The following is a 15,245-nucleotide window of genomic DNA, read 5'->3' as shown; positions in this document are numbered from 1 at the left end:
CACACAAGTGTGTCGTGCTGCTCATGTGAATAGCCCCTGCCTCTGCCGTTCTGACGTAGAACCTGGAAGTACTGAATGTAAACAGTCGACTGTTTTAAAGATGTCTTTAGTACCTTTCTGGACCTTGGTTGTTAAATTGCTGTGTATGGACGAGTCATATACCTTTCGGATTTCATCAAAAATACCTTAATTTGTGTTCCGAAGATGAACGAAGGTCTTATGGGTGTGGAACGACATGAGGGTGAGTAATTAATGACAGAATTTTCATTTTTTGGGTGAACTAACCCTTTAATTTAGTCTCTTATTCATGTATAAACATTGATCAGCGAACATACATAGAGCACTCAAATATGGTAAATGGAAGTTTAACCCTACTTACTTGATTCACAACAAACTTCATTGGCTCTTGTAAAAGCTCAAACAAGCAAGTATGCTTGGGGTTCTGTTTACCAAATTTGACTGATCTATGTATGTTCACTGAAGTTTAGGATAAATAAATAAAACTAAGTTGTCAACAAAATGTGTTAACATGATATTAGTGTGAAAAACGTCTCTGCTGTTTAAATTTCTATCCAATTTTAAAACTTTGTTCTTATGAGAACTCAACACCATAAACCTGAAAAAAAAAAAAACTGTAAAAATTATTTAAACAACTTTATAGCTCAAATAAAAGTTTTTAACCATGCTTTCATTAAATAATTAGCTTCTCATTTCTGCTTTTAAAATTTGGCCCATTCACCGTCTTCAATTTTTTTCCCTGAGGAAAATAAGGGATGAGTTGAAGTTATTTTGTTTTTATCAACATTATGCTACAAATGCTGTTGATTGAGCATAACTTGCATTGAACCCAGAATATGCATTTAACAGTTTTTGAAATCGTTTGACTTACTATAATGGACTCCCTTAAATCTTATCTGAGATTTTTACTGTCAGCTTTTAACAGCAGTCCAAGCTTATCTTGAAAACATGCTTTGAATTCCAAAAAGGAACAAAATAAGTAACTACTGTAGCCAAACATGAATCTTCCTGGAAGCTCTTAAACTCTGAACCTTTAGTGTGGCTGTGGCTCTCAATCTTTAGCTGTTCAAATGTTAAGTGACTGACTGAGACGTTGCCGACGAATCTGTTTCCTGCGTGACCCCTCAAGGGCACCTGCTGATTCCACCAGCTGGATCACAGCAGAGACACTCAAGTTTTGGCAGATGTCCCAATATCCTCCTCTCGTCGGCTCGGCTAGACAATATCTAACGTCTCACACTCGCATGGATGCCAGTGAACACTTTTTGGCACAAACGTGCTAATCACAAGGGGCTCTTTTAATTCAATCTCTTTACTTGTTGAAACATCATGTGCTATGCACTTTGCACAGTCATTTAACCCCAGTGGGAAACATGTAGACTCACAGTCCTCAACCAGAAATGGCCCATGCCATATTTGGATTGTGACTCACTCAAAGTTGCATGAACAACAGCAAGGCTTTATGTTTTAACTCTGATCCATTACTCCCAACTAAATTTGGAGATCAACATGATTTTGAGGTTTTGATGTACTGATCACTATGTATATTGATTCTGATCATTTCAGTGCAATCGCCTTTATCATTTAGTTGTCACACTTTTTATTCCAGTGAATATTTATTTATTTTTGAAAGACAATTTGGTAACACTTTACAATAAGGTTTCATTAGTTAACATTAGTTAACTTAAACATGAACTAAGAATGAACAGTACTTCTACAGCATTTATTAATCTTAGTTACTGTTAAATTCAAGATTTACTAACACATATTCTTAAAATCAAAAGTTGCATTTATTAACAGTTAATGCACTGTTAGCTAACATGAACAACTGTATTTTTACGAACTAACATTAACAAAGATGAATAAATACTGTAACAAATGTACTGCTCATTGTTAGTTCATGTTAGTTAATACATTAACTAATGTTAACAAATGAGACCTTATCGTAAAATGTTACCAACAATTTCTATATTTTAATTTCTTGGATACAAAAAGCTATTGAATATTTCATCTGTTATTTCCCAGGAAAAATGATACAGTTCACTGAACATAATCCATTGAACATATAGAATGACATTGATCGAAAGTAACAGCAAAGACTTTTACATTGTTAAAAAATTTTAATAAATCCTGTTTAAAAAAACAAACTGAAGACTGGAGTAGTGGCTGCTGAAAATTTAGCTTTGCCATTACAGGAATAAATTACATTTTAAAATATCAAATAAATGCAGCTTTCATACAGTATAACAACATAGTTGTTGTTTCAAAAGCTTTATCATTTATTTCTTCTGGTCACTCTTAGATACTCCATTCGAGTACTACACAGCCATGTTGCATTAGGAGCTAGATTTAGAAATGAAATTATACTCCTAAAACACATGGGAACAATTTAAGCAATTATCTGAGGTTTTAGAAAATATGTGTGGGACTCATTGCATCAAATGGAAAGCACAGCAGCAAACACGCATAGTTCCCAACTTAACGTAATTGTGATTCAGAAGTTACCATTTAGGAGAACATAGAACTTGTTGTGTCCTGACTGAGATGCTAATAAAAATAGCCTGTTTGGGAAATCCCTGATGAAAAGCAAGAAATTCTTCCTATTTTGGAGAATACAAGCATCATATCCAGCATATTAGTGTCTTACTTTGGGGATTTGAGAGAGCACATTACACAGAAGTTATGTTTTGACTGTCAGGAAAGCAGGAGCCATAATGCAACCATTAAATTGTTCTTCTGAGAACATCTATTTCAAGACATCCATAATAGATTCTCCAGCAGGTTAAGCATCAGCGTAATCCATAGCTTTCAAAGCGAATGCAATTACTGTTATCTCATTATGGACACTAAAGTATCCGGAACAAAAAATATCTGCATTCTGTGGAAGAACATTCCATTTAGAGCTGATGTTTCAGCTTTATTTTCATGATGGTTTCTGATTATGCTATTAAATTTGAACTTAAACTAACATCACTAAAAGTATTACAGAACCCATTTTTTTTTTTTTTTTTTTTTACTGGTTTTATCATCTATAAAGCTGATCTTATAACTTTTGGAGAAGCAAAGTCCCTCTAAACTATATGCTTGCAGCATAAGCCTGGCTGTGTGGCTTGCATTTATCTGCATAAATATATCTGTAAATCTAAATAATGTTTGCATAAGTAGAGTGCATAAAGCTGCTTTGAAGACAGTAAATTACAGCCTCTAAAAAATTCTGGCCTTTGAACATTGAATAATTCATCACAAATAAACAGACTAATAAATGTTAAGACTGAATCCATTAATGCCTTCAGCCCTCTCTTAGCTCTTAATTGGCAGCATAACTGATTTGAATCTTATTCTGTCCTGGCACTTGAGCAATACTCATGGAGATTCATAACATGGTTTCATCTCTAACTTCTCGTAAAAGGCTTTTAGGCTGAGGTGAAAGTGGCATGTGTCCAGTTCTTACGCAGAAGTCTGACAAATCGGACTATAAATAAGCCATCAAAGCAGAACAACATGATCACATGGTGCCAGGCATGTACAAACAGTTCAAGTCTATATTTTGTTAACCTAAGAAATGTCTTAGGTTGTGTTTACAAACATTGTAAAATCAAAATTTGAAGGGGTCATATTTTTCCTGAGGTTCACTTATAATGTTAATAAAGGTTTAAATAAAAAAAAAAAAAAAAAAAAAACAACATGCGTAAAAATGATTATTTTCATCCTTCATTCTAAAATGAGCTGTTTTTAAGGCGTGGCTCCTTTAAGGCTTGTCAGTAAACAGGCAGTATTATGATTGGCTAATGGCAATGCATAAGAAACAGTTATAACGATCTACTCATTATTGCTCATTATTGTGATTATAATGGGTTCTATTTGCTTTGGACATTACACTCACATACAGTATAGGCAAATTTCAACCATTAAGCGACTGAATGCCAGTGCGCGGGGCCTATGGTGCGATGATGTATAACTATTCGTCGATGTGAAAAAATTACCTAATATTTCAGAAATTTTAAAAGTAAAATTATGGCGGCAGTCATTAATCTCCTGTAGACCGTTCAAGTTTGGTAGGTGGCAAAAATCTTTATCTGCTTCTTCTGGCACTTCTATGCATGTAAAAGGTTAGTTTCCGCCACCTATTGGACTGGAGTGCAAAATGGCGCATAGGAGAGAAACGGCGGTCAGTGTGATTTCGCTGTTGTTTTTCACCTAAATCAATCAAAACAATTAGAAAATAATGTTACAATGTAATAGAATTCACCTTACTGCATATTCATTAAATGATCTAATTTTCTGTTCCATAAATAAAGAAAGTTATGAGTATCAAAAATAGCTCAAAACATGAGGGTGCGTAAATTGTGACAGAATTTTAATTCCTTTAATCATAATGTAATCATTTTCTCCGCCTCTGCAGGAACTTTATGTTTCTTTTGTGCTGACATAACAAAGATAGTGATAAATAATATTAACCATTAAAATTAAATTTTTGAAATCTTGATGAGGGATAAAATCAAGTCCCATCTACAATATTTACCACTGGCTATGCTGTCTTTATAAACAGGTCATGTTATAAAAATTGAAGGTACTGTGAACATAAATGCTGCAAAATTTTGAATTCACGCTCTGCGAATTTTTGTTATCATAAATAAACATTAACATATTACTCTGTTACTTATTCTGATATGTATGCTCAGTCTTCTTGCATTTTAAATTCATTTTCAGCATAAACTGGAGTTTAGGAGCCTTCATGTTTACTGAATCTCATCTTGGAGCATTTTCTTGGTGGCACTATTTATTCGACGAGCGCATTGAAATATTAATGGCAGTGGAAATTAACATGTTCTATTGACTTGGCTGTCCATGATATTCCCCGACAGAATGATTCCTAAGTAAATGACCAGTGTGAGCCCTGCTCATGAATATAAATGTGGAGCTATGTCCATTTCTGAGGCAAGTGTCCAGCTCCCTTCCCCTCCAGCTGTTCTGTCGCCACAAGTCTACACTCTTGAAATCCGATATCATAATCTTTTCCTCATTTACTGCTGACAGGTCATTACAACCTGTGATTTACCAAAGTCCAGTGGTGTCACAGGCAAAACTCCCTTGTGTTTTTAACCAGATTTACTGGCTGTGGTGTCTGAAGATTTATTTTGAGGATGACCTCTGGGTCTGTTTTTTAATGAGACACGGTATGGGGCAATTCTGTTTGGCTCAATGTTTTATTAAGGGCGGAAGGTGATTATTTATTTACCTTTATACAGTACTGATGATACAATATATGACACTTTTTTTCTTTTCTTTTTCTTTTTTTTTAGAATTTACAAACTCTTTTAAAGAGATATTTCACCTTCAAATATCTTTTTCTGTGGAAGTTTAGCAGGATGATGTTGACATTGCTTTTTTCATAAAATAAAAGTGAATGGTGAACAGGGGCAGTTAAGCTTAAACAATGACAATAATCACAGTGAAAGTGGTCCTTATGACTCATATACTTTATTTTAAATATTCTGAAGTCATACAATAGCTTTATGAGGAAAAGAAAGTTGTTATCAGTCTTGTTAATGTTAACTAACACTAAAGCTATTAAAAATATTGTTTGTTAATTTAAATCAAGCTGCAATAAAATATAAGTATATATATATATATATATATATATATATATATATATATATATATATATATATATATATATATATATATATATATATATATATATATATATAAAGCTAAATAGAAATACTAAATGACAGAAGCACAAAACATAGTTAAATAGTTAAACTTAAACTAAAGTGAAAATATACAAATACATATTAATAGGGTGATATACGGACTACTGTTATGATACTTTTATGGTGCTTTTTGTCATTTTTGACAAATTCACACATTTAATACATGGAAAAGAACTGCATGAACACTCTGCCTTTGTGATCTATGGAAGAAAGAAAGATCTGGAATGGCATGAAGGTGAGTAAATGATGACTGAAATTTAATTTATCCCTTTAAAAGGTTTAGAATAGCAAATTTGAATGCCTCTCTCTTGTCATGACCTGTGAATGCATAGCATACCGGGATACCGCTGTCAAAGGATGGTCTCAGGTGCAGCACACTTTGCGCGTTGAACGACGGGTGGTCTACATGTGTGACAAGTGGCACACGTGCCTGCCGAGGCACTCTGAAAGCTTGACATGCGTCTTGCACATGAGCACACGCTCATGGTGTCTCCTGTATGGCGTATTTGCAGCGTTTTGCCTTTGCCGATGAGTTAAGTAATGTAATAATGTGATTAAATGACAGTGTTCCTATCATAGACCATCCCTGAAATATTCAGCTTGTGCTAAAATAAGTGAGATATTTTCGGAGTAGGGTCACATGAGCTGTTAATCCATCACTGAAAAATTAGCAATCTAGGTCAAACTAAACAGGGGTTTAATTAGTTACAATAGCCCCCCTACTAGTGTGTGACTGCTGTATATTGCTGGCAGCGAACTCAAAGAGATGTTAAGCTCTGACACACCAAAAGTGGTCATGTGTAAGATTAGAGAATGCGTGAGGATATATGTGTATGTATGGTGTGTATTTTGATACCGCGCTGCGTGTTTCTGAGCTGAAACGCCAGGCTTGTATCACCTTTCACTCCAGGGCCTCATATCCCAAGAGGGATGTTAACCAGCCACATTAGACACTTGCTAGCATGCTAGCATGCCGGGGAGAGATGGGACGCCAATACCACACTACCTGCACTCATAAATGCTGTACACATGGATAAATCAATGTTTTACTTGCCCAGGAGTACGGGTTTGCTGACTGATTCTTAATGATATGTCTTTCAGGACTGTTTGACATCAAGACACAAGAAGGAGAGATCTTCAACATGAACACAGGTAAGTTCAAATCAGTTTCAGTTTGCATGGTTGAAATCATTTAAGGCAAATTAAAACATTAACAAAAATAGTACTTTGGCATTGTCATTTTTTATTCATTGAACCATGGTTTTTGGAAATGTGCATTGAAATGTGACATTGTAGTAACTAGTAAGATATTGTTTGAGGTTGGAGTATCATGCAAAATCATAATATATGAATATGTTAATCGTTACCTACCATAATATACACCGCGATTCAAAGGTTTGGGGTCAGGATGATGTTTTTTAAAAAAAAAAGTCACTTATACTCTCCAAGGCTGCATTTAACTGTTTCCTATTTTAATAATTTTTTAAATGTAATTTATCTCATTGATGTCAAAACTGAATTTTCAGCAGCCATTACTTGTTATTATCTATGACAACAGTAAGTGCTGCTAAATATTTTAGTGAAAACCGTGATACAGATTTTCCCCCAGTATTCTTTAATGAATAGAAAGTATAAAATAACAGAAATTATCTTTTGTAACATTATGAATGTCTTTACTTTTAAGCATTTTGAACAATTTAATGCAAATATGCTGAATAACAGTATTTTTTTTTTTACCTCAAACGGACAGTAGTGTATATCAAAGCACCATTGTATTTCCATTTGACACCATCCGATCCTGTACCACCACAGAACGTTACTTTTTTTTAATAAGGGGGAATAGCAAGATCCTTAGGCTACCATTTTCCCTTGCAGTAGTGCACGTCTGATGCTGTTCCCAGATAGAAAAAGACTAACAATATGGCTTAAAAAGCTAGAGATTTCTTAAATCACTGCTAAATGCATGGGCAGCATTTCAGCTGGAGTCCATTCATGTGTCTATTGATTTTCAATATGCAAATGAAGTTCGGAGAAATCTTCTAAATAAGCAGCATTGATTAATTTACATGATAATGACTGCAATACATATATTTCAAGTCCATAGCAACATGTACAGAAGCCCACATGAGGCCATGCATTATTAGTATTTTTGTCTTGCTTTTGTGCCCTCTACACAAGCCCTCTCATTTCTTATTAATTATATATTTATATTTATATAAGCAATATCACACGAGTAGCCATGCGATATCGCTCTATAGCAATATACATATATGTTCTACTCTATATAATACAACTAATAATAATATGACTCAATGTCCCTTCGTTACTAGTTCTGAAGTGACGTCACATAATTAGTAACGGAGGCTTGGGGTCAACTGTTAAACTGTCAACTTGAGATTTGAATCTGTGGCGGGAGGAAGTAGTTTTGAACAAAAGAGGGTTTTTAAAGACGTGCTGATATAGAGCGATATTGCATGGCTACTCGTGTGATATTGCTTATGTATTATGAGAGAGAGAGAGATCAACTATGCGGGTACATTACCTGCATCTAGCTGAAAATAAATCTTATACTAATAATCACAAAATCAGTTTGACTTTGTCTTTGTCCTTTTAACAGTTAAGGGGATTTCCCATGACAGAGCTAGTAAATTCATTTGTAAGTTGCATCTTATAAGGTCTTGTTTAAAGTAAAAACAACGTCCTTGTTTACAGCCTTGTTTCGTTCCCTTTCAATATAAAAGTCTTTGCTGCCACCTAATGGCTTAATAATGTAACTTTCACTGAAGACGTAATCACAATCACTAATGGACCCTTTCTTAACATGTATTTAAATATATTTTTTGATAAATATTTATTGAAAAATAATATATAAAAATATGTACAATTGGAAACTTGAAAACAGTTCAGTCAAAAGCAGTCTTAGTTACAATGCAAGATTTCAGTTATGAAACGTAACTTTGCCCTCAGCAAATCGATTTGCTCTGGAACAAGTAATAGGTTAATAAGACCAAAGATTGCCCATTTTACCCTATATTTGAGGTCTAAATAACTACATCCTCACCTAAAAAACTTATAAAACTACATTCTGTGACACCACAACTGTAGTATTTATAAAATTATGGGTGGGTGATGTCCACCATGACACTCACTGTGAGAAATGCTGCAAGCAGAGTAATATAAATGGTGAAAAACGGTTCCTGTGGTGATACTGGTAGAATATCGCATATTGACTGGAAAAGGCTCTCAGCCAATCAGATTCGAGAACCAGAATGAACTGTTGTATAAATATTTATATATTTAAATCTAATTAGATATTAAATTATAATAAAATAAAAAAATTACACAAAATTGACTCTAATCAAGTGTTATGATGCAGAAAGGAGTGAAAATGTGCCTTTTCCTTCAGGCAGACCCAACAGGACTTGTTTTTATAGGGCAGAGCATGTGATTTGTATTCATCTCAGGGTTTCTGAGAAAAGCAGTGTAGGGGGGTGTTCTTATTTCTTTGCTGACTGTCTCTGAGAATTCTGTCTTTTTAGAGTCTGACGAAGACTCTGGCATCCAAACTGCCTTTTTGACATCCAGAGGTATAGCAGTCAGGGATGAGGAAACCCATCTGTCTGGAACCAGCCTTATTATGTTGCCCGATCAAATTGTACCTGTATTAGTGAGGACTCCACCCATATATATTTTGGGAGAATGGGGAAATGGGCAGTGGGAATTTATGCAGTTCACTGGAATGTGCAGTATGTTCAATAAACGCATAGGCTAGTTGGTAAATAATGTTGTTGTTCCCTCTCGTGACACCATCAGACTACACCTGGCAGTGGCAACATTGACAGCCTGTCAATCTGCAAGATTCTTATAGTGTCATTAGTTTTAGGTTCTGCTTCAGCTGTGGCAACCTTGGATCTCAGGGCTTTTTAAAAAAAAAACACTTAAGGCTACTGCGCAATATGCATTTTTGCTATATATTAAGTGTGATGTTGTTTAATATGCTGTTTAATACTCTGCTACTGTTCAAATGTTTGGGGTTGGTAAGATTATTAAAACTTTTTTTCTATTTTAATATAATTTTCAGCATCATTACTCCAGTCTTCAGTGTCACATGATCCTTCAGAAATCATTCTAATATGCTGATTTGCTGCTCAAGAAACATTTCTCATCATCAGTGTCCAAAAGAACAGCATTTATTTTAAATAGATTTGTCTTTACTGTTACTTTTCTTTCAAAAAACAAACAAACAAATAAATAAACAATTAAAATCTTACTGACCCCAAACTTTTGAATGGTAGTCTTTCTGCTTATACTCAGCATTCCCAAGATAAAACCAGAGAAATCAGGGGAAAACATTAGTGAATTTAAAAAGTGTGATTTCCAAGTGCTGAAAAGTCAGGTATTAAACACATTTTAAAAAGTGAGATGAATTTCTATAGCCAATATACTGTACATTTTTGTATATGCTTAGTTTTAAACCATTTCATCTGCTAGCAATTGCAATTTGAGAGTGCATTCTCCAGTAATGTCTGGAAAATTGAAATGAAATGGGAATCATGGAAATTCTTAGGCAAAAGGTGTGGGATCCCTGTACAGAGACACTGAAAAGCAGCACTTTAAAAAGTTTGTCAGTCAGAGCAAAGCACATCCAGCCAGTCAACATGTCTAGATACTGTATACCAAGCATATACGTCACACAAATAATCCACCCTGGCATGGAAAATGTTTTGTAATGTGTATTGTTGTGTTGCTATAAGGACATGTTTTACATTACCCTGCATGCTCTAAGTCATCTTGCCATGCAGCAGTGTTGACGCATGTGCGTTTATGTTTGCATGTGCTACTGCGCTTTTCACAGACAGTGGAGGACATATCCGCAAAAGCGCCACGCTTTTACTCACTCTAACCCCCATGAAGAGAATCCAGAGCTCACCAAACCTATACTCGCTCACAGGTATCAGAACCCTTACAGGAAACAGATCACACTCAGAGAGATTGCCTTAAAACTACAATAATGCATTAAACATTTGCAAAGTAGTTCATTAAAATTAAAATATTTGCCAACGAGTGGTTCATGTTTGCTTGTTTGTCGTAAACATTGTTAGCAGTGGAGTATTTACTCTAGGGTTTGAAGACATTGCTGCTGGTGTTAAGGGTGAGGGTGTGTTTACTCAGACACTGTGAGCAGGAATTCCTCTTCACTGCACTCAACGTCACTCATTCCACATCTGTGTTTTATCTTGCTTCATCTTATGTCCTACCACAACCTCCCTCCCTGACTGTCATTCTTTCCTTCTTTTACTCTTGCTCGCCATTCCAAACTTGTGCTTGCAGCTTCTTAAGGAATGTTTGAGAGTGGGAGCTCTCCTTTCCTTTGCTTAAAGGGAAAAAGCAGCTCACAGTGGCCAGATTGTTGCCATAGTTGTGCACTTCCATGGCAACAATTGTATACTTCAGGCTTTTTCCCCGTCTTCTCTGAGCACAGTTTCCTCTGGGGGTGACCCTTTTTGTTTGAGCAGTCTCACTGACTATGACCTCACACACACATATTCTCCATTGTTTAATTAGACAGCGGGCGGCCGAGGAACAAACACATCACGTTCAGGACAGAGTTAGACTGCTGTTCATTTAGCACTGTGCTTAATTAATGTTATATTATACACAAAAGACTTCAAATGAATAGGTTTGACTTTTATCAAGTGTTTATTTAAGACAAAAGTGTGTGTTTCTAAAAGAGGCTTTCTGAAATTAGTTTTCAGAAGTGGTAATCGACTGCCAGATTTCCTTTGTGAAATGTTAAGGGAAAACCTCCTTCATTTGTAAAACTTTCCCACTTCACCTTTCATTCTTTCTTCATGCTGTCCATATATTTTCCTCTTTTTCTTTCATCTTCTATAAAAGTTGAAGCAGTGGTATGGAATAAGTTTACGGATGAAAATTTTGCATAGAGCCACATAGTGCACTAAAAACATGAATCACTAATTGATGTATAATATGATGATCCTTCTTTAAAATAATACTTCCAAAAGTGGGTTTTCTTAGCAATGCCATAGAAGAACCATTTTGGGTTCTCCAAAGAACCATTCAGTGAGCAGTTCATAAAAGATCAATTATTTTGTTAGTGTAAAGAACATTTTAATAATCTAAAACAGTGTTTCTCAACTCCAGTCCTCGGGACCCACTGCTCTGCACATTTTGTATGTATCCCTTATTTAACACACCTGATTTAGATCATCAGCTCTTTAGGAGAGTCTGCATGAACTGAATTGAGTGTGTCAGATAAGAGAGACATACAAAATGTGCAGAGCAGTGGTTCCCGAGGACTGGAGTTGAGAACCACTGATCTAAAACACATTTTTCTACCATATATATATATAAATATATATATATATATATATATATATATTTTGCAGTGAAAAGGTTCAATGACAGTTAAAGGTTCTTCATGAAACCATTGATGCCAATAAAGAACTTTTATGTTTAACTTTTATGCCTCATTTCACTGTGTGAAAAGTAGATCTCCTGCTAGTGTTTAACAAAGTTCTCTTATCTCATTTTCACCTGTGCATAGACTCTGAATCACAATCCAAAGATTCAGGTAAGCAGCATTTATTTCATTTATTTAACATATTTTTTAAAAACAAGTACACATATGCTTTGGAAAACAATGTACTGTAACTGCTTTCTCAAATTCTTCTTTCTTACTGGTAAACAGTGGCATTTTGTGGTCAAATATTTTGTATATATGTATAAGAAGCACTTTTAAGTGTTTTGTTTGTCTACTGTTAGATTTATGGAGGCCCAGCAGCAGCACCAGTGATGGTCTGAGAAACGGTGACATGTGCTCTTCCTCTCTGGCAGCTAAAGGATACAGAAGTGTCAGGCCCAACTTTCAGGATAAAAAGTCTCCCACACCAGTACGTTCTGCTGTGTTTACTTCACTCATTTGTTTTTCTTCTGTCGCTGGGGTTTTTCCTTCCACAGGAAACGCCTGTGGATGTCCATTCGACAGGTTTTATTAATGACATTTTTAACTGTAACGGTCACACCCTTTTCTAGCGTACTGCTCAGTTTGAAAACTGAACACAAAGCAAACCTCTCAACTGACTTGAATGAATCTCAGTGCTATTATTGATTATGAGAAAATTGATTATTGATTATGTGCCTGTTTGTTTTATTTTGAAGTAAAGCTTGCTGAATGTGCACCGTACCTAAACTTTCATTTCAATTTCCTTTCCAGCTACAGAGAATTTATGAATTGTAATATTATTTAATCTAAACTCCTGTATGTGTAATATGTTTGTGTTCTCATTGTCACATAAGTGCTTGACTGAAACTTTTTTAGTTTGTGTCCCTCTGACGGTAATACAGCAGAATTTGACCACCTTATACGCATCCTCACTATAACAATCAGCTGTTTATCTCAGAGAGATTATTCTCCAAGGCAACCACGTCCACACCCTCTTATTCAATGAGAGAGAGAACCACTGCAGAACAACAGTATCTGACCTGTGCTCTAATATCCCAATGCCCACTTTCCTTAATTAGGCAAAAGAGCATAGTGTCCATTCCCACAGACTGCTGTCCACAGAGGACCAAATCTCATGCTCTTCACAAGCAGAGCAGTCCTACATGTACCCCCCATCTAGGGAGTTGGAGAGACACGTAGCTTTCTTCGCCATTCGCATTAACCCTAAGCCACAGATATCGGGACGGCGCACACAGGCACTTTCTTTGAGACCCCCCACCCCTCCTAAACGGATGGACCTCCCGGATAGCCACTCACGCCCCTGCCCTCCACTGCCATCTGCAGCCCCTCCAGTGGTATATGTCATGGATTTCATAATCACATATGCATTAGCTTAATAACACCCTCCCCTACACCATGCTGTGTCTTAGTGAACATAACTAATCCTGTTTCTCCATTCAGCTGATGAACATTTAGGTTCCTGCCTGTCATTGTATATTCAAATCATAATAAAAGGTTATTTTAAATTTCACAATATTTTTTATCATCAAATAATTTCAGCCTTGGTGATCATAAGAGACTTATTTCAAAACCAAATACTTACCCTAAACTTTTAAACGATAATGTATGTGTGTCTGTGTTCACAGTGTTGGGGCAAGTTACTTTAAAAAGTAATGTGGTACAAAATTGCATTACTCCCTAAAAAAGTAACTAATTGTGTAAGTTACTTTTTATGCGAAGTAATGTGTTACTTTAATGTGTTACGTTACTTTTGCTTTACTTTTTATCAGCCGGGCTATGCTTGCTTGTTTGTTTTTTAATTAAAATTTTTGGTAAATGTTAAGGCTCTTTCACCCCACAAGTGAAATGAATAAGCCTCAGGCTGAAGGAAATGCAGTAGAGGGTCGCAGCTTAGACAAACCTTTCAGCTGTGCTGCCATTCTGGATTGGAGAATAATTGGACACAGGAGAAAAAAGTTCAACACTCTTATTTCTACGGAGACCCGCACATGACATGCAAGAAAAAAAATTAAATCATGCACATGATTTACTATTTTGTTCCCTTGATTTACTAAAACTAATGAAAAGCTCTAATCTACTAATGTAAAGTGTGCGCAAGATTTAGTATATCGAGGAAACGAATTTGTAAATAATTCGCACAATTTAGCCTTGTATATTTCATGCATGTCATCTCTGTATACTTCAGCAATAAAAACATAATAATAATAAAAAATATAAACACAAATCTGGTATTTATCTAAAGTGATTTTGCTTATTAGTATGTTTTAATTGGATCATCAAAGGGCAGCAGCAAAGACACATGGTTAATAAAGAGAGATTAAATACATAAAGTATATTTATGCAATTTAACATTTAAAGTCCCCATGAACCAGAAGTTGCAACCAACTTTTTCTTCAGTGTTGTGACGTATTTCCAAGTCAAACAGAATATTTGGCGGGGTTTTACTTTCGCACACTGCTTCTCCATCCCTCGCTCATATCAGACTGACGGATGGAGGGGATTTGTTAAGGATATTCAACCCAGAGCCATCTCTATATGGCTCTGATTCAACCCAAGCCGTCAAACTGACATCATCCGAGAAGAAACGCCATTCCAGAGTGGAAGCAAATTTTCAGATTTTGATTAAAGATTATAACAACAAACTTTTTTTCCTGTGTATTAACTTGCACGGATTAATTGTTCACCACAAGACTAGTAATGTGCCCTATCAAAGTAAATACAGTCAATTTTGATTACATGACGGCTTTAATAATTGCAGATTTGCTTAATATTCTGAGTTTGTATTTCACATTTTTTATTCATTTTGAGGAATAATGAATCTATTTTTGTGCTAGATGAGTAAATGCTCATATTTAGTGTAGATCTACAATATCCATCATGTTTATACAGTGCACACAACACCTCTGAACCTTCTTTTCCTTTTCTCTTTACATGGGGACATTAGAGATGTCAGTCAATAAATGGGAAAAAAAAGTAACTTTTACTACATATTTAAAAAAATAACTCTTATTGTAAATTTAAAA

The 15,245-nt window shown here is 35.3% G+C and overlaps 1 protein-coding gene across 12 annotated transcripts in view; it reads left to right on the top strand.

The window, feature by feature from the left end:
• Positions 1–15,245, top strand: part of sorbs2b (sorbin and SH3 domain containing 2b) — a 64,990-nt gene that overhangs the window by 20,291 nt on the left and 29,454 nt on the right. For 10 of the 12 annotated variants that reach the window (XM_067386045.1, XM_067385972.1, XM_067385991.1 and 7 more), the window contains 5 exons: positions 6,837–6,887; positions 10,591–10,686; positions 12,304–12,330; positions 12,522–12,649; positions 13,281–13,556. In XM_067386045.1, coding sequence (XP_067242146.1) covers positions 6,837–6,887; positions 10,591–10,686; positions 12,304–12,330; positions 12,522–12,649; positions 13,281–13,556 — 578 coding nt within the window. The remainder of the gene's footprint in view (positions 1–6,836; positions 6,888–10,590; positions 10,687–12,303; positions 12,331–12,521; positions 12,650–13,280; positions 13,557–15,245) is intronic. The other 2 variants (XM_067386011.1, XM_067386037.1) reach the window with 2 other exon arrangements.

Source organism: Chanodichthys erythropterus, chromosome 1 (assembly GCF_024489055.1).
Source record: "Chanodichthys erythropterus isolate Z2021 chromosome 1, ASM2448905v1, whole genome shotgun sequence".
NCBI classification, from domain to species: domain Eukaryota; kingdom Metazoa; phylum Chordata; class Actinopteri; order Cypriniformes; family Xenocyprididae; genus Chanodichthys; species Chanodichthys erythropterus.
This window is presented reverse-complemented; position numbering and strand designations above follow the sequence as displayed.